We start from the raw sequence: 21,419 nt of genomic DNA, 5'->3' as shown, positions 1-21,419 counted from the left end.
TATATCGTAGGAAGATTAAAAGAACAGATGAAAATGTGTGAGTGAATGAAAAATAGAGAAAGAGAGATCGTAAAGAGCATTCGGATTTTACGCGACTGGTCGAATCAAACGATATTAACCAAAAATTGAATTCATCCCATTACGGTCACGGTCGAACCCACCAACCCGTCCAGTCAGTTCGATTGGATTGTTTCAACGGAGTGGCTCCAATTATTGAAGGCATTTCACCACGAGAGAGAGACAGATAGATAGAGAGAGAGAGAGAGAGAGAATACTGCGGCCAGTTATTAACGAGACTGGTAGCATCAACCTAACGCAACTCAACACATTGGCATCGGCATCGTCGTTGTCATCGCCATTCCATACTTTGCGGAATGTGCGGATGATACCGACCATCTCGGTGATACCATAGAAACGATCGTTATCCTGATCCCAACCATGATGAAATCCCATCCTGTCTAGCAACCTCAAACGCTGTAGTCATATATATATGTGTGTATGTGTGTGTTTATAGGAAAATCTTCGAGTTATGAGTGTGTTAGTTGGAAAGGGGTATGGGGGTTTGTCAGAGGGGGAATCATCGGTACTCGAATTTCGATAATATTCAACTAACCCATCTCACCCCACTCCATAACATCATCACCAGACCTTCCAAGAAGTTCCGTCTGCAATCCATGGATGAATAAACTCATCAGTATTGCTATTATATCTCCGATCACCAATCAACGCGAAGATTATCATATTTCATATACTAGTAGGGGGATTCTAATATTTCCACTAATTATTTGCAAGTAAATTATATCTATGGATTTTATGTATATTAGTAGGGATGATTATGTTTTGTATATGTGGATTATATTAAATAGATAATTAGATTTAGTTATTGGTTATTAACATTTAATGCTACAAGTTTTTAAAAACAAGTTAAATTATTTTCTTACGTAGGAAATTTAATAAATAATAATTATATCATAATAAAAGAACACAGGAATATATTAATTTTTTCCAGACTTATTTTAATTTAAGAAAAAGGGATATTTTCTCGTTAAAATCTTGACCTTAAATTACTTATTCTGATCTTTTTTTTTTTTTTTTTTGTAAGAAAATCGATAACACAGTAATTCTCGACTAACAACTAAGAGAGGATTCTTCGAGAGAAAAGACGTAAACCGGTTTTATTGCATTTTTAAGTATTTCCTCTTGGCACCCTTTTGCGAAACGAGTTAGGAAGAGATATCGTGACTTAATCGAGACTAGTAAATCTCTAGGAACCTCGTAAAATACTTACTCGTCCATTAACCAACTAGGATTTGCATGCGTTTCTTAGATCCTTTAATCATTCTGTTCCCCTTTTCACGAAATCGTTTGACTTTGGCCCACCTGATAATAGACCGTAATTATCTTATTTTTCAAAAATAACACCTTGTAACCCTTAACTACTAAACGGGTCAGAATCCTTAATAGGAATAATAATAACCCCAATTTCCTCAAATCCATCACTATTCTTTTTCTATAATAATAATCTTTAGATTTTATCGTCAATTTTATCTTCTTACACGAATTCGATCAATTGAACGATCGGTTTTTAATTTTAACATTTCATTCTTTTTTTTTTTTTTTTTACAAAGATTTTATTTTAGAAAATTATCATTCGTGTAATATTAAATCCTATATATTTGTCTCTGTTTCGAAGTATTTCGTTACATTTTTCGTTACAACGTTTCATCGTTTATCAAATCACTCTGATTCTAAGAAAGTTTTCACTTTAAAATAAAAAATACGAAGTTGAGATTCAAATACGTAAACCAGTGCACGATTTCTCAAGAAATGGTCTGTGAAACTTCAACGTATATGTTCTATTACGTAAATTCATGGGATTTTTCTCTCTTTTTCTCTCTTTTTCTTTCTCATATATATATTCGTGACATACGCAACACTTTGTATTACATTGTTACATAGAGACGTATTTGGTATCAGCGAACCGTTGAAACGATTCAAGTGCATAATACTTGTGTACATACATGCATACTACTAGGATTCGTACTAGTGCCCCATTGTGATAGGACAAATGAAAGCCCCTTTCTCGTTACAAGAGGTTACCTTGTTTCGCGTTTATGTCCGTTTGTAATTCCACGGATAATTCGTTATCGCTTGTACCATGAATAAATGACACCACCATCAACCCCCCACAACTCCACCTATTCTCGATTTTCCATTGATGATCGTAACTAACTTGATATTTCCAATTCTTATTAATTTTTCTACATTCCTTATAAATGATATTTATTTAAAAAAATATAAATACTACCCATAATATTAAAAATGATCATTGTACAAAAATAACAATGAAATATTAGTTAAATTATATTTCTTTGAATATAGAATTGTATGAAAATAATCGAGAGGACATTTTTCCTGGTAAAAGATGTGAATTTCGGGAACATTTATGCGCATCTTTCTGTCGTCTATCGACCCTGAGCATGTCCTTTTAAGGGCACTTACTTTACCCGTACCATCCTTCCTGAAAATGCGTCAGGTCCCATAGTGGACTCACTCTCTCTCTCTCTCTCTCTCTCTCTGCTCTCCCTTTCCTTGAATTTCCCTTTTCGTCCTTTTCGTATCGCTCTGGACCATAATGGTTGCACGCTCGGACGTGCCTTCCTTCCTTCCTTCCTTCCTTTCTGCTAAAAGGAACAACTTGTAGAAAAGGAAGAACGAGAAGAGAAACCGATGTACCGTGAAACGTTATTAAATCAGAAAGGGTCTGGATAGTGGAAAGAACCTTGAGAGAGATAGAGATAGATAAAGTAGGCGTAAAATGTGGGTGTGTTCTTCCGAAACTTAAGAACCGATCAATATAATAAAATATAATAAAGCCAAACCTTCATCGTTAACATTTTATTCATTAATATTCTTTACTTTATTAAATTTATTTTATCATATATTATTATTATTATTATTATTATTACATATTTTTTATCGTAATAATAATTTTCCATAAATTACTATCTATTATGAGAGAGATGGAAAGAAAAAATAAAAAAAAAAAACAATAAAATGAACGGAATGAGAAGTTACGTGGAAACAATCAATTAGCGTTATTAACCAATCACGTACGATTTCGTAGCGATGATTGATTCGAGTACAATCATGCTCGTTAAAAATCGTATATAATCGTACGAACAATTTCCCATTTTTCCCAGCTCCATTGCTCGCTGACGGAATTGATGCAAGTGAAAAAGAGGGACGATTTGGAAAAAAGTTTTTTAACGCGATACTTTCGAAAATTCCCATTGACTATGGATGACGACTATGACTAGGACGACGAAGACGACTATGGAGAATCACGGATATGGTGAATCGATTTACCAAAATCTTTTTTCCATACGTTTACCAACACACTAAACTCAAACACACGCATGTACTTTCTCACTTTCTTTTTCTTTTTTTCTTTTTCTTTTTCTGCCATCGACATATACCCGAGTACACTCAGAGTTCTTGTTTTTATTTTTCCTCGTGAAAAAGTAAGTCACTGTATAAGAGAAGCCGATGTAAAGCGACGTAGAAAATCGCAAAGCGAGAAGAAGAAGAAGAAGAAGAAAAAGAAGAAGAAGAAGAAAAAGAAGAAGAAGAAGAAGAAGAAGAAGAAGAAGAAGAAGCTCTTATTCTTGCCGACTGTTAGAGTTTTGTCGACTAGAAATCGTTCCGCAAACCACTTTAACTCTATTTTATTTTTTTTATTTTTATATATATATATATATATTTTTTTTTTTTTTTTTTTCCATTTCGATTCTACACGAAACTCTTTAAAACTCTTCGAGGCAAAAATGATTTGCTCAACTTATTTTATAACAGGTAAAGTGTAGCGACAACCATAATACGGAAGGTTTTAACGTTAACTTTCAATCTTACGACTTTTTCCAATTCGAATTCGAATGAAATGATCTTTAGTTATATACCTTGAAAATATTATTAAATAAATATATATATATTAATATAATTCTATATTAAATTAATTTAAGAATAAATTAGCAATCAAACATAGAAATCAAATTAATTCATAAAATAATAAACTTGAATAGAAAAATTAAACATTTTTGTTTAAAGAAATTTCAGATAAATGATTTAATTACAAATTAAATTAGTTGATTAAGAAAATAATCAACCGGTCAACCAACCAACCAACCAACCAACCTACCAACCAACCAGCCACTTTTTTAGTTTAGTCTAGTAGAATCGAATAGGAAATAGAAAAACTGTTTAATTGGCTTTAATTGCATACATGCATACATTGCAACGATACAGAGAATTGCGATGTGCATTTTACAATTACGAGGTGTTGCGCTAACGAGATTTCTTTCTATCTGTTTTCTCTTCTCTAACATTGCAATCCGTCTGGGATCACATTTTGTTACCTATTCACAGGACAATCTTGAGTTAAATTGATTTTAATCTAAAACAATCAAATAACAAACTCAAATTAAAACGTTTAATAATCTTCAACAAATTGTTAAACTTTTTTTTATCATTCGTACATAAACCAAATTAAAAAACGAGAATTTATTTTTAATAATAATAATAATAATACATAAAATCTAAAAATAAAAAAAGAAGTGGATGAAGGGAATGATAAAAAGAAGAAGAAGAAGATAGATAGAAATGGGAGAACGAAGAAGTGTAAAATCGATTGTAATTCGCGAAAGAGCCAGGTAGAAATTCGTGGAATGAGGTAGAACATCAAGGTAACGCGAAAAAAGAGAAATAGAGAGAAAGAGAGAGAGAGAGAGAGAGAAAAAGAGAGAAAATCGTTACATCTTCGAAAGGTTTTATCGATGTTAAAAGAGAACCCTTCGTGCTCGAATCCGTTGAACGTTCGATTCGTTGACAAGTACTTAAACCTCTCCCTTTTTCCACCCTTTCCTACCTTTACCAGTAAAATATATACACCTTAGCAAAATACTTGTCGACGATACGAACTGTATTTAATTCTTTATCACGATCGAAACACGAAAAAACAATAATAATACACTCGTATTAGTATTTTCCTATTTTTCCTATTCGTATTTTTCTTTTTCTCATTTCGTTTAAAATATTTTTATTTTTTTCTCATCTTTATCATCGTTAACGTCAAATTCAACGATCATTAAAGTTAAACTTACATTATACAAATAATAATAATAATAATAATAATAATAATAATAATAATAATAATAATAATAATAATAATAATAATAATAATAATAATAATTGATTCAAGAATTTGTCTACAAAATTGATTTCGTTCGTTTGTCATCTAAATATCACAATTGTGTTTCTTCTCATCCCATTTCCAATCCATTTTCCACTCTCTCATTAGAATTTCTGATTACACATACACACACACACACACAGATACATATAACGAGAGAAAGAGAACTCCTTCTTCGGTAATTCTGGCATTCGGAATAAGTCGTGCTCGAATATAATATCATTCGTTCATTGCATAAAAAAACCTCGTAGAAGAAGAAAGGTAAAGTAAAGTTTATGGGGTGGTAGTGGACAAAATTTAGTAGAAAAAACGCTAACTATCTTGACAAGTAGTAATGGCTAACGCTTCTCAGACATATTCGAAAAGACAAGAAGGGCCTACACCTTCTTTTTCTTCCTATAACACTGTTCCCTACGCATAGGGGTTTTCCCTATTGCATGGATAGCTAACGCTAAGGAATGTTGGCAAATAAAAAAGAATGATGAAAAGAAGGGACAAAAAATGAGAGAGAAAAAAATAAAAATAAGAATATAAGAATGAAGAAGAAGAAGAATAAGAAGAGAAAGAAGAAGAAGGAGAAGAAGAAAACGCCGGCATTCCGACTTTCCCCTCCTGGGGGAAATCACATGTTCCTGGTTTTATGAGTACTCCCACCACAGGGCCAACCCATAGGGAGAAAGTCTCCGTATCTCGTCCCTTTAACTGCCACAGCCAAACTCCCTTTCCAACCCTTACCCTTTCTCTGTCTTCTTCTCTCTTTCTTTTGCTTCTTTTCTACCCTTCAACCCCCTCCCATTTCTTCTTCTTCTTCTTCTTCTTCTTCTTCTTCACCAGACATTTTTCTACTATCTTTGTCTACTATTTTCCTGCTCATGTGTCTGTTCTCTCTCTCTCTCTCTCTCTCTCTCTCTGACATTTTTCTACCAAACGTTCACCATCTTTTTCCCATGGGAATCCACGAATGCCCTCCATCCTTTTGTCTTCGTGGATTATACCAGCGATATGCTTCGATGTTTAAGGCAATACCAACGTATACACCTTTTCTTTTTCTTTTTCTTTTTTTTTTTTTTAACTATCGTAAAGGAAGAGAATATAAGGTAACAAACTATACAAACCTAGACGTTACCCAGACGTTTTAACCATTTTACTATTCTTTAAGGACTACTCTAAGAAAAATGTATATCTATGTTTATATGCCCCCTTTTGATTTTATAACTAACAAGATTTTTTTATCATCGTATGATAAAGAAAGTAATAAAAAAAAAAAAAAAAAAAAAAAAAAAAACAAGAAATATTGTAAAAAGAATCTCATCATTGATTATTTTATTACAATTTTCATATGCCAATGTGTGTGTAATAATATTCCTAATAAAGAGTGTTTAATACTATAACGTTTTAATTTTAGTATTTTTTTGCATTCCAATGTAATTAGAATACTTCTAAATTGCAATAGACATTTTTTTCGATCAATTATCAATTATTTAAATACCCTAATGCACATATTATATATAAGTTATGTACTATATAGTGAGTTGAAGTGTAGACAGTTAAAATATTAGCTATTTCTGGTATGTATCTAACTTTAGATTCGGTACTTTACTTTTTCTTCGTATACATCGATATACACACACACACACACACACACACATATATATATATATATATACTTCGAGACAATGTTTTAACTTTCCTAAACGTCAGACTCATGGCCTTTAACCTTACTATTCTTCCACATTTTCAATCCCTTTTCCGACTCGCTCCATTTCCTCGCTATTATCACCCTTTCCTCTTATGTATCTTTCTATCTTTCTATCTATCTTTCTTTCTTTCTTTCTTTCTTTCGTTTTTTTTTCTTTCTCTTTCTTTCCCTTTTCTTTATCTCGCCAAATACACGATGCGTCTAGGTACTTCGAAACTTTTCAATGCTTTCTACATTCTCAGGATTTTCGTCACTCGAAAAGAAAAATTTCATCATTTATTGAATAGTTCTTTCAATCATTCGAGAATAAAAATCTCTTTTTGTTTTTTCAATGAAATTAAATTAATAACCTTTTTTTCAACAAATAAAACGAGACATACTAGCGTAATCAAAAAATCCACGAACAAAGCTCTTTTCATTCTAGTAATATATATAACAACATTAAATTCAATCGTAAAATCGACACAGCTATTCGATTCCTAGTTTATAAAATCTCTTAAAGATCCGTTTAACGTTCCATAAAAAAAAAAAGTAAAAAGAAAAACCGTCCAACGAATTTCAATTACCGTACATACGTAAAGTATCGAATCGATAAAACGTAAAACTAAAGATATTCCGATGGTGTAACATTTCCAATGTGTCCAATTCTGTAGCAACAACAACTACACACGTTATCCCTTTTTCCATACCTATTCTCATAGGTATTACGAGGTCTAACCTAAGCCATAATAAAGCGTGTCTATGACTACGATCTATAATAAGAAAACTTGTAGTGGTGGTTGGGGGTAGGAGGAATGAGGGGAAAGTGTATAGAAACTCGTATCTTTTTCAGACGACGCATCTTCACATATACCTTATTGAAGGGATTTATAATACATACAAGTTATACCAATGCAAATATATTTATACATATATATATATTATTATATATGAGTAAGTTTATATACTATTAACACATTTCTTAGAATGTATATTGAATGTACATGAATATATATGTATGTATATGAATGTATATGTATATATATAGTGAGTAAAGTTGTATATTATTAACACATTCTAAGAAAGTTGCATGAAACCTAGTAAGCTTTCGTGCGTTATCATGTGTAAGCTTCGTTCACGTTGCAAACGTATTATAAAGCATATACTACACAGGGATCTTTTACATACACGCCTAGCTGCATTTATCTCACTCATTTTCCAAGAGAATTTCTATCTATCTATCTATCTATCTCTATCTCACTCTCTTTACGTATACACACGTAGGGACACACTTAGAAAAGGGAAACGAGTGAGAGAGAGAGAGAGAGAGAGAGAGAGAGAGAGCAATGAAGTACCATACTAGTTCACCGTGGCAAAGCAATTTGCAAAATCTCATCCGGTATATCGAATCACGCGCATCCCAGCTGCAACGCGTAAGATACGACCGATGCACCCATCTCTCTCTCTCTCTCTCTCTTTCTCCCTTGCTATGAAATCCAAAGCAACGTAGCCTCTCGATAATGAATTTACGTGCAACTTATGCAAATCGAGTCTCTCGTCGAACGAATAAAGCGATCTTCTTCTATCCGTCCTTGGATATTCCAGGAAGCCGAGTTATTGCTTTCCCCTATTGCTATTCTTTTTACAATTTTTTTTTTCATCTCTCTCTCTCTCTCTCTCTCTTTCTCTCTTTCTTTTTAACTTTTTCCTATCGTCGTTCGTGCGACGATACCCTTCGCCAATCCCTTTTTTCTTTCCATCGTTTTTCTCTTCAACCCTTTTCTTTTTTTTTGCTTCGTTTTTACCTTCTTCACGTGTATAGGCGTGCGTGCGCGAGCGCACAAGCGAGTTACCGTGGATTTGAATCGCACGAATGCCTACAAATACATATATATATATATATATATATATATATATATATATATATATATATATATATATATATATATATATATATAATACGGGCTAACGAAAATTTCATTTAACCGCGACGAGAATATCGAATTCCTTAAGAGGCAAAATTTGAATAACAAATCGAGACGATGGGGGTTGCTACGATTGGGAGGAATTGGAAGAAAGTTAAAGAAAAATAAAGAGGCAAAAGATAGAAGAACAGACCACTAAGGGTAGAGGAAACAGACACTTCTTTCTGATGGATTTATATATTACAATAATAGTTAATCGATAAGTAATAAGATTATTTCTTCATTTCTTTTTTTTCATCTACTTTATATTATATTTTTAAAAGCAATCCCAAGTGTATACACATTGGAATACACCCTGTATATGTATCGACGAGAAAAGAGATTCGTTGTTGAAAATAAAAGCCGAACCTTGTGAGAGATGTTACGAAGATATCCTGTATCCGACTAGATACATAGGAGAGTCCTTTTACGAGTTCTAACACACCCTATATATCTACTTTTGTACCTAACAAAATACTTAAATATATATATGTGTTACAAACTCCAAAGGGATACGTTTCTATAGAATAGAAGAACAAAAAGTTATTGCATATGAATTTAACATAAAAAAGTATTCTCATGAAACATAATCTGTGCAAGTTCAAATTACAAAAAACTAATAAATGAAAAAAATATTATTTCAAATACAAATTCTTACTCGAATTTATAAAATATTCTCTAGCAATTTAACAGCAGAGACACCCTGTATATAAAATACGTATATACATATATCAATACATGCATGTGTAATAGCATCGTTCCTTTTCCATGTAACTGTCTACAAATGTTTGTGTACGTGTGTTCTATGCACATATGCGTGGTTAGGTACGTGAGTACATGAACGTGTGTGTGTGTGTATTTTCTGTTCGTTGAAGGGTTTGCTTTTCGGACGTCTCTTCCCTTTTGAACGTGCCGAAACAAGCTGATATTGGGAACGCCACGTGTGTATCCAGTGGCAAAATTTCACCGAAATTTTCTCAGATCCCTCGTTGCTTAGTGATGCGCTGCTATTCGTGCACGAAGATCACCACCATTTATGAAACCGAAAGGAAAGAGAGAGAGAGAGAGAGAGAGAGAGAGAAAAATAAAATAGAAAAAAAGGGAAAGGGAAAAGGGTTAGGGTAAGAGTATTCGCCACGTTTGCTTTTGGAGACCATTCGTGAAAGTTCGGAGGAGACGCATTCGTAATGCGATTGCACGAACGTGACAAACCGGAAACCCGGATACACTCATCTTGCATCTTCTACATCTACTTCTACTTCTACTTTTACTTCGTATCCAATTGAGTCGCCTTTCATTTGAAATAATAAAATATTTGTATGTATATAGGTATAGCAAACACGTGGTGGTGATCTAATCATTCTACCTTCGTAATATTTTATTTATAAACTAACATAAAGTGGAAAATTGGAAAGTATACCAACGAGAATATTAGGTTCTTCTGGTGTATACTATATTATCTTCTAAACAACAAATTTCAATTGACAGAATATATGTGTGTGTGTTTGTGTCTATACGATCCAATCGAATAAAATTGTTTCGAAGAAGACAATCGGACGAGTTCGTCAATTATTTATAAGTATTGTCTCGATTGAAAAAAAAAATAAGACAAAAATAAAACAACCCCTCGATTCAAGGAGTATATATATATATTAATTGAATCACCAATGTTTTCTTTCTCTCGTTCGTCCATATTTTGTCTCCAACATTCTCGTAATTTAAACTGAAGAAAACCATTGAATTATTTTTTAAATCCTTCTCTGTCAACCCAAAGCTTTTGCAGTTCAATTCAATAACCATTTTCTTGTTCCTTTTTTATTTTTTTATATTCAAGAATTGTCTGCATAGCAACATTCTAATATCGTACGTCTTTCTTAAGAATTTATTTTCCTAACCTTAAAGAAGATTTGGTTGAATAAAAAAATGAAGAAACGAAGAAGAAGAAGAAGATGATAAAAAACATCATGAAACTATGATACGATGTAATATACTCGTTTATGGGGTTTCTTTTTATCAAAACTATATAATAATACACTCATACTTAAGAATTATATTTTATCATCACTATGGAGACACCACCTTAACCACCCCCTTCATGGTGGTACTATAAAAGAATCATTGATTCACAATGGAAGTTGGCTACTTATGTATTTATTAAAAAGTGGAATAGAAGATGGTGAAAAGGGGGATGAATCTAGGGGAAAAAGTAAAACCTTCGAAGAATTAAGAACAGAGGATAAAAGAAAAAAAAAAGAAAGAAGAACGGACGCGTTCTTCGACATATAACGTTGCTAGGTGGGGTGGAGGAAAGTGAGGGTGAATGAGAGAAAGGGGGGTGGGTTTAGGTGGAGAGAGTCAGGGCCAACCAGAGGGGGTGGCGTGCTTCGAATTGCTTATGATATTGTCCCTTTTTTCTTCTTTTTTCCTTCTTCTTTTTCTTTCTATGACGGTTTCTACCAAACCCCTCTTTTGCAACAGCAGTTTCCGTAGGGCCTCATGGATTATCTCATAAAACGTAGGTTCTTCCTATTTTTTTTTCTCCTCTTTTCCTATTACTACTACTACTACTATTACTACTACTACTACTACTACTACTTCTTCTTTTTCTTCTTATTCTTTTTCTCTTATCGAATAATCAATGTCACCCTCAGGTCCTAGAATTCGATCACCTGACTGGCATTTCTCAAGCACCAATGACCTCCCTACCTTTCACCTTGGCAACTCCCTTATATTCCCTTACCTTTCTTTTTTAATGTCCCAACCATGACGATGAAAATAACTCGAGATATGAATGATTATTACTTGTTAATTAATACGAGTACCTCTGCTTTGAATTATTATTATTATTATTATATTTATATTAAAATACCATTTCGTTTTCAAATTTATTGATTTTCATTTACCAATCGTATTTTTTTTGTTCCCTTTGTTGTTTAGGGTTCCTTTTAAAGCCCTGTCTCATCTTCCCACCCTCTTTCATTTATCCCTTCTTTACATAGAATAAGTTGTCTTACATTAGATCGAAATTAGTATAGAGTATACTGATTAAATATCAATGTAGGCAGAAACTGTGTTACTTTGAAGAAGATTATTCGCATCAAAGCATCCCTGCCTATTCTCGTGAGATACATACATATTGTAAGTATTAGATAAAGTGAAAGAGATATATATATAGAGAGAGAGAGAGAAAGAGAGGAAGAGAGAAAGAGAAAGAGAGAGAGATAGAAAGCTTGAAATCCTCTTATAGACTTACCAGTTTCCATTATAATCTAAGATAAAGCAGAATAGTTCAGTGAGAACTGTCGTATTCTCGAAGGTAAGATTATGTCAAATGTCAAGATATCAAGGATGGATCTAACCCATTAGTTTTAACGATTCCGTCGAATATCACAAAGACAGCCAGCACCAGTTTCACAAAGTATCTACTTTTATTCTTTTCTCCAAAAATTTATATTATCGTTTTAATCGAATGCTTGATTGTAATACTATGCTATTCATATTTAAAGGTCCTAGTTTTCTCTATCGTACAATAATTATCTTTATTTAACTAATTATGATAACAAACTTAAAGTTCAATGATTTCATCATCGAAACTTTTTTTAAATTAAAAACTTCAATAGTAATTTAAAAATTACTTAATTATTATTGTAAGATTATTTTTATTTATTTTTTTTTTTATTAATGGAAAAATTTGGAAAAATATAAATGGCATAATTTACTAATAATAATAAATCTGAAAGAATAATGTTTAACGTGTTACATTAACTGTGGTTGAATTTGAAGAGGGTAATAGTAACCTACGATCTCTCTCTCTCTCTCTCTCTCTCCATAGTAATGGTGTGGTAGTAATGGTGTGAGGAAACTAAAAGATACAAAAGAGGGAGACCAAGGAAACACTAGGAGAGAAAGTGAGATAGAAAAGGCATTGGTGGTACGGATTATTTATAAAGGTTTCTCGAATTAACTCTCCCTCACACGATTTTACCGGTTCTACGACGAGCCCTTCTAATTCTCCAGAGGGATAGAAAGAGAGATAGAAAGACAGAGAAAAACCATGAAAGAACTTTTGTCTTTTGGATGGTCGATGATCCTCAAACCACCTTCCTCAAATCCGACACGTGCGCAGCGTGATTTCGAATTACACGGATAGGATGTGGTATTATTTATAAAATAACTGATGATATTCCTCAGTTATAAAATTAAATCATAAAATCTTGACCTAAGTTAACCTCACAAGTTCAAAGAAAGGTTAATTATTTCTACCTAATGTTTTTTATATTTGCTGATATTTCCTAAACATTTCTCAAGTATTCTCTCTCATATTCTCTCTCAGTCATTCAGTTCCATTCCATCGCGGATGAGGTGTCAGACGTGAACACGTTGGATGGTGCATACTTGATGAGTAACCGCCAACTTTACACTCCTGCACAATATCGTGGGGAATTAACCTGACGCGTTCATCCTCAACCGAGACCTTCCAACCTATTCACTCTCTCTCTCTTTCTCTCTCTCTCTCTTCTTCACCTCTTCTTCCCAACCACCCTCACCGAAACCCTCACTTTCTCTCTCTCTCTCTCTTAGATTGCCTAACTCAACGTACATATGTACGCGTTCCCCATAAACGAGATAGGTGGTGTACGATCCAAAAGGATCATACGGTAATTAGCAGTATTCAAATTTCGCGCGCGTCCACCTCCATCAAAATTCTAGATCGATGCTCATCGTGAGCATCGATCAACCACCAGTAGCTACCGAAGCGCCCCTCTAGCAACCCCCACCTCTCGCCTCCCCACTTCTCCATCCGCTAGTGCGTACGCCCTGCTGGGACGGTACAAAGGGATATTCTTCCTATTCTTCACCGGACGCCTACGACTACACATCTTGAGGGATTATAGAGGCTTTAAGAATTCACAAAGGTCAACGATGAGAATATCCTAATCTTCAAGACTCGTGAAAGTGAGCCCATTCAACATCACAACCCTTAAGGTTGTGATCGCTATATTTGCGGAGTGCGAGAGGTGAGATCTTTCCAATATATGTATATATTTCACATCGACGGTATTTTCCCTCGTGGTAACACCACGTGGTGCATTCTTATTGTATAATCAAGTATCATCCAGGGTTTTTATGCCGCAAGGCTTTTCCCTGACGAGCCAATAAAAAAGGCATTGTTTCTTTGGTTGGCTCAATCACGTGTTTTATTTTACACCTTAACCTAACCCTTTATTCTCCACTTCATAGCATATAAGTAATGATCAGAGGAATTTTCATTGAAGAATCTTTTGGTCAGAACATTTTGGTGCAATCCTGTAAGGTGCGAGTTCCCGACTTCTGATTTACGAAGTAGTGAATAGACTATCACCACGCCGAGCAAACCGATTAGAGAACAACGAAGTCGAGAAAGTCCGCCATCTTGCGAACATCTTCATCGCCCAGCTCAACCATCATCACGAAAGATCTAGAAACGAGATAAGTAGTTTCAATTATCCGTGTGTGCGCTTATACGTACACACCTTTGTTCATTAACATATATTTCAAGTGAAACTGCGCCTTCGAATCCAGTAGAAGTTTGCAATTTCTAATATCATTATTCATTTATTCATCATTTGTAAGAAATTTCACATTAAGCTTTGAATCGATATATGAATAATTTAATTATTAATATCAACGATAGAAACGTATAGATTCACGAAATAGTCATTTCTTAATCACGCGGAAATCGCTTTATTCTCGTACAAAGAACGATAAGATTTTCGGCGGCTTCACCGCCACGCCACCTTCCTTTGTTTGAACGGTCGACTAGAACGAAGACGCCGTGACGTCATCGCCGGACATCCCATCTATCGGCATACAGCTAGCGACGATCGCATACCCCCTCCATCGGGCTACCACTGACAATAAACGGACACCCCCTCCAACGATTTACGGCAGCAGGACCGTACTCGCGTGATCAAGAACCCAACGCGCGGTCATATACTCGTGCAAAAGAAATTTTTATAATATCATAAATTCATTTGAGTAGATTTCGAAGAGTAGAATAGTTAATAACGGTTCGTGATGGCAGCGCAAAAACAGCTCGGACAGCTCGAACAAAAACGGCTAGTTTTAGAATTGGGTTTAACGCACGTCGAAAATCTAATCAATGAAGGAAATCTAAATAAGCAGGAATTAAGAAGGCGCTACGAACGACTTGCACCACTAGTAGAGAAATACGAAACCTTTTATGAAAAGTGCGTTACCGCTATCAACGAAGCAGGAGGAGTCGATAGTTACACTCCAATCATAGAGAGATATTGCGCGATCGGAGACAAACTTCATTCAAACGATACCGCCACGGTTGACAACCCGAATAACGCTGACGAAAGCAACGATATCACGAAAACTCGCGATCAACAAATACCATTACGGCGCATTGAGATCCCGCAATTCGACGGGAATATAGGGAAATGGATCCCATTTAAATCTAGCTTTTTAACCCTCGTAGACACGCGTAGTGATATATCAGATTTAGAAAAACACGTATACCTTCGCGACTCTCTTCGCGGCGAAGCCCTTCAAACGATCGAGCATTATCAATTAACTGGGGAAAAATATAAGGACGCGTGGGGAGCTTTATTGAAGGCGTTCGATGTGCCACGGATACTATTAGCTCGGGTAGTCGACGCGTTAATCGACATATCCCGACCGAAGGCCGGATCAGCAAAGGACGTAACGGCATTCTTGAACGAACTGCGTTCTCACATCTCCACACTCGAGACATATAATGTAAGTTCGGTGGTCTGGCCAGTACGCCTCGCTGAACGCGCGTTACCCCCCGAGATGCTGCAAGAATGGAATAAACAGATAGATTCCGACGAATATCCGACTATCGAGCAATTCTTTAATTTTTTAACCCGATATGCGCGTGCGTGTGCTCCGCTGGAAACGTCATCAACATCCGCGAACCCAGAACCTCACGCGAAACGTGGATATCCCGAGAAAGTGAATTTACGACCGCGAAAACGACAGGACACACGTCCGACACGCACATTTCTTACTCATACCACGATGAAGTGCATTCTTTGTAGACGAGCTGAACACCCTTTATATCGCTGCCCTCGATACAATAATATGACGGAACAAAATAGATTGACAGTGGTTAAACGTCATAGATTATGTCAGAATTGCTTACGGACGCATCGAGGTCCATGCAACGCTTCCCATTGCCAAATCTGTAAACGACCCCATCATACATCACTACATAAGAATACTAGCCAACGGAAGGCCGCGATACAGAAGACCACGACCTCCGCGAAGCAGGAGACCGCGTCAACCTCCCAAACTGAACCCACCCCCACATGACTCACTCCGATCTTTAATAGCAACGCGCGCGGTGTACCGAATCAACTCCTTATGAGCGCGATGTGCCGCGTAAGAAAGGGAGACGGAACTTTCAGACTATGTCGGGCGCTATTAGATACGTGTGCCGCCGCGCACTTCATCACCGAGAAGGTCGCGAGAGACCTACGTTTGCCGATCAAACCATATTCGATCCCTATTTACGCTATCAACGACACCACCACTCAAACGACGGGCATTATCGAGATAAACATTCGATCACTAGATAACGAATATAGCCGAAACCTTTCACTACTCATCGTTCCAAGAATAGCCGATCAGGTACCTAGCGAAATCTTCCCGCGAGAACTCATCGAAATCCCGTCCGATCGAAAACTTGCAGATCCCCAGTTCCATTTACCACGACCCGTCGATATCTTGATAGGTTCTGGAGTAACACTAGCGCTCATGACAATAGGACAAGTTTCTTTATCACCAGGACGCGGCGATCTGATACTCCAGAAAACACGATTAGGTTGGGTAGTCGCCGGGGGAATCGAATCTGACGATCGTAAGAGAAATCAAACGTTTTTGGCGACAACCGAATTGAAAGAACAGTTAGAAAAATTTTGGTTGTGGGAGGAAGCGAATATAACGCGATCGAACCCGGTAAACGAAATAGATTGTGAAAATCATTATGTCCAAAACACCAAGCGCGATGAGTCGGGACGATATATTGTGCGTTTACCTTTTCGCGAAGAAGGACATGATTACAGTTACCTACGCGGTATAGCTCTACGTCGATTCCATAACCTTCGGAAGAAATTGTACGCGAATACTGAACTTCGGAAGGAATATGAACGAATTATGCAGGAATATATCAATTTAGGACATATGTCGATCGTCGAAGATGAATCCAGAGGGGGTTGCTATCTTCCCCACCACGCGGTTATCAAATCAGCTAGCACGACAACAAAGGTACGGGTCGTATTCGACGCCTCCGCGAAAAATGACAAAAGACTTTCTCTCAACGACACCTTATTAGTCGGACCTACAATACAAGACACATTAGTAGAACATTTATTACGATTCCGGACATATCGGTACGTATTAACAGCGGATATTGAGAAAATGTATCGGCAAATATGGATTCATCCAGACGATCGCCAATATCAACGGATATTTTGGTGGCATAACGAACAGATTCGCACGTTCGAACTTAATACGGTAACATTCGGAATAGCGTCAGCACCGTTTCTTGCCATACGAACCATCAAACAACTCGCGAAAGATGAAGGTGCTAATTATCCACTCGGAGCCGAAATACTTAACCGCGATCTATACGTAGACGACCTCATTACGGGAACTGATAATGTCGAAACCCTCGGAAAGATACGCGATCAAACTATTGAAATATTAAAACGAGGCGGTTTTAATATACGACAGTGGGCGTCTAACTTCCGACCGGTACTCGAAAATTTAGATATAAAAAACATCGATGTCGAGCTCTGCTCTGGGGAAAATCCTATCTTAAAGACACTCGGTATTTCATGGAACGCACATCATGATTGTTTAATTTACTCCGTCGCGCCAGTAGATATTCGCGAAAGAATTACCAAGCGACGAATTTTATCCGAAGTCGCAAAGATCTTTGATCCACTCGGACTTCTAGGACCCGTCATTCTAACAGCCAAAATCTTCATCCAAGACTGCTGGAAAACACATATCGACTGGGATGAATCGGTACCCAATACGTTACACACCTCGTGGATAAAGTTCGCAGAACAATTGACATTAATTGACAGTTTAACGATAGAAAGACGCATCACACTCGACGACCCGATTGACGTGCAGGTGCATGGTTTTTCCGACGCGAGTCAATCTGGTTACGGCGGCTGCTTATATGTAAGATCGCGAGATAAATTCGGTAACACATATGTACGTCTACTTTGCGCGAAAGGTCGTGTCGCTCCCCTTAAGAATACCACTATACCACGTTTAGAGCTATGCGGAGCATTAACACTCGCGCGATTATATAGAGAAGTCCGAACTGCCGGCGGATTGAAACCCGACAAGATAACCTTTTGGTCCGATTCGATGATTGTACTGGGTTGGCTGAAAAGAGACTCCAACACGTTAAAATTATACACGGCGAATCGCGTGCGCGAAATACATGAAATCTGTGAAAATATCATATGGCGACATGTGCGATCCGAGGACAATCCAGCGGACGCTTTATCTAGGGGACAACTTCCGCGCGATTTTTTGAAGAACGAGGCATGGTTCCGTGGACCACCCTGGCTCGCGCGACCAGAGACTGAGTGGCCCAACCCGACGGAAGGGGAAATTCTCGAATTACCGGACGTAAAAGAATTGTCGGTATTAACGACGCGAATCGAATCCGGAAATGTATTTCAGCGATTCTCCAACTACGCGCGATTATTGAAAATTGTAGCTCGATGCCGACGATGGCTCAAAACTAACTCGTATAAGGGAGAACTGTCGACGGCGGAAATAACAGAAACAGAACGACGCGTTTTAAAGATCGTACAAGGCGAACAATTCCACGCCGAAAGAGAAAGATTAGAAACAGCGGGGGGAGTCAAGAGCACAAAACTAGCCGCGTTAGATCCGATCCTCGACGAAGAAGGCTTAATTCGAGTGGGGGGCCGACTTCGAAACGCGAATTTAAGTTTTTATGAGAGATGTCCGATATTATTGCCCTCACATCATCACGTCACTGATCTCCTTATCCGAAAATTCCATGAACAAAATTTTCACGCTGGCATACAGACTACCCTCTATGCTCTTCGACAACGGTTTTGGCTTCTCGACGGCAAGAATCAAGTGCGAAGAATCGTACGTCATTGCGTACGTTGCATTCGATTCCGTGCATCCGGCATCCGATATAAAATGGGGGATTTACCAGGCTCGCGAGTGCAGGAAACCACTGCATTCTCCCACGTCGGAGTAGACTTTTTCGGGCCGATCTACGCGAAGGAAAAGAAATACCGTAATAAGGGTCGCGTTAAAATATACGGGTGTATCTTCATTTGTATGACTATAAAGGCGGTACACATTGAATTAGTCAGCGATCTGACTACGGATGCTTTCTTGGCCGCGTTCAGGCGATTTGTAGGTCGAAGAGCTGTTCCAATTCACGTTTATTCTGATAACGGAACCAACTTCGTCGGGGCTAACAACCAGTTAAGGGAGCTATACGCCCTGATGGAATCGAACGAATATAAAACTAAGGTCCGTGATTTCGCGATAGATCATAGGATATCGTGGCATTTCAATCCACCCCTCTCACCTCACTTTGGCGGTTTATGGGAAGCAGCGGTCAAATCTTTCAAACATCACTTTAAACGGGTCGTCGGTGAACTACTCTTCACGTATGAAGAACTATCTACCTTCGCGATCGAAATCGAAGCTATTTTAAATTCACGCCCATTATGCCCCATATCGTCAGATCCGAATGACGTAACAGCACTAACACCCGCACATTTTTTAGTTGGAAGACCTATTACGACATTACCGGAGGAAGATTATGTTCAAACTCCAGCCAATCGACTGTCCTCCTGGAAACATATCACGAAAGTGCGACAAGATTTCTGGCGACGCTGGCATATTGAGTATCTACGAGAACTGCAGAAACGACAAAGGTGGATACAACCCAAGCAGAAAATCGAAAGGGATACCGTCGTCGTTCTCATCGACAAGAATCAACCTTGCATGAGATGGCCGTTAGGCCGGATCGTGAACGTACATCCAGGAGAAGACGATGTAGTACGAGTGGTTACCGTGAAGACGGTCCACGGAATTGTCAAGCGTAATGTGACAACTATTTGTCCATTGTTAATTCATTGTTAACTTCTTTTATTGTCTTTAAGACCCAACGGTTCCCTTGTACGTACAAGTAAGGCGCCTGGCCAGCGATAATTCGAGAATGCTGACTAAGTCAGCAAAAATACGCTGAGCGATTCAGCGAATACGTCTAGCGTTATATCATAAGCAATCGAATGAACATGTTCAATAACTTATATAACTAGCGATATACTTAACTGATTCAATGACCTAGGTCGAAAGCATTGTAAATCGATGAGAATAAGCGTATAACACAACACATGTATTAAGAATATCATTGATCGTTACACTCTCAACGGGGGGAGTATGTACGATCCAAAAGGATCATACGGTAATTAGCAGTATTCAAATTTCGCGCGCGTCCACCTCCATCAAAATTCTAGATCGATGCTCATCGTGAGCATCGATCAACCACCAGTAGCTACCGAAGCGCCCCTCTAGCAACCCCCACCTCTCGCCTCCCCACTTCTCCATCCGCTAGTGCGTACGCCCTGCTGGGACGGTACAAAGGGATATTCTTCCTATTCTTCACCGGACGCCTACGACTACACATCTTGAGGGATTATAGAGGCTTTAAGAATTCACAAAGGTCAACGATGAGAATATCCTAATCTTCAAGACTCGTGAAAGTGAGCCCATTCAACATCACAACCCTTAAGGTTGTGATCGCTATATTTGCGGAGTGCGAGAGGTGAGATCTTTCCAATATATGTATATATTTCACATCGACGGTATTTTCCCTCGTGGTAACACCACGTGGTGCATTCTTATTGTATAATCAAGTATCATCCAGGGTTTTTATGCCGCAAGGCTTTTCCCTGACGAGCCAATAAAAAAGGCATTGTTTCTTTGGTTGGCTCAATCACGTGTTTTATTTTACACCTTAACCTAACCCTTTATTCTCCACTTCATAGCATATAAGTAATGATCAGAGGAATTTTCATTGAAGAATCTTTTGGTCAGAACAGGTGGTGTAGTGTTTTGGTAAAAGATTTAACTTCCATTAGACACCATAGGGGGTAAGAAGAGAAAGAGAGAATGAAAGAGAGAGAGAGAGAGAGGAACGTTAGAATTTAATGGATTTGCTTCGACGTAACCTATCTCTCTTTCTTTTTCTCTCTCTCTCTCTCTCTCTCTCTGTTTTACATTTTCTCGCGCGTGGATGGTTGCGCAAATAATAAAGGAAGAGAGGATGACTGACCTTAATTATTCGTAGACGCTCGACATTTCGTTGGATAATTGTTGGTAGTAGTTTAGTAGAAGAGTACAAACTATAGTCGTCGTCGTCGTCGTCGTCGTCGTCGTCGTCTACTCGTCGTCGAGAGTCATTTAACATCGTATTCTG

At 37.3% G+C, this 21,419-nt stretch overlaps 2 protein-coding genes across 4 annotated transcripts in view; both read left to right on the top strand.

Annotated features, from left to right (window-relative positions):
• pxb (putative Hedgehog signaling attenuator pxb) overlaps positions 1-21,419 on the top strand; it is a 367,180-nt gene that overhangs the window by 102,074 nt on the left and 243,687 nt on the right. The gene's annotated exons all lie outside the window — the stretch shown is intronic.
• LOC149033772 (uncharacterized) lies at positions 16,292-20,080 on the top strand. The gene has a single exon (XM_089175279.1). The coding sequence runs from the start codon at positions 16,292-16,294 to the stop codon at positions 20,078-20,080; it is 3,789 nt and encodes a 1,262-aa protein (XP_089031405.1).

Source organism: Polistes dominula, unplaced genomic scaffold, assembly GCF_049000335.1.
Source record: "Polistes dominula isolate Pdom_NZ unplaced genomic scaffold, Pdom_raw_medaka contig_29, whole genome shotgun sequence".
NCBI lineage: Eukaryota > Metazoa > Arthropoda > Insecta > Hymenoptera > Vespidae > Polistes > Polistes dominula.
This window is presented reverse-complemented; position numbering and strand designations above follow the sequence as displayed.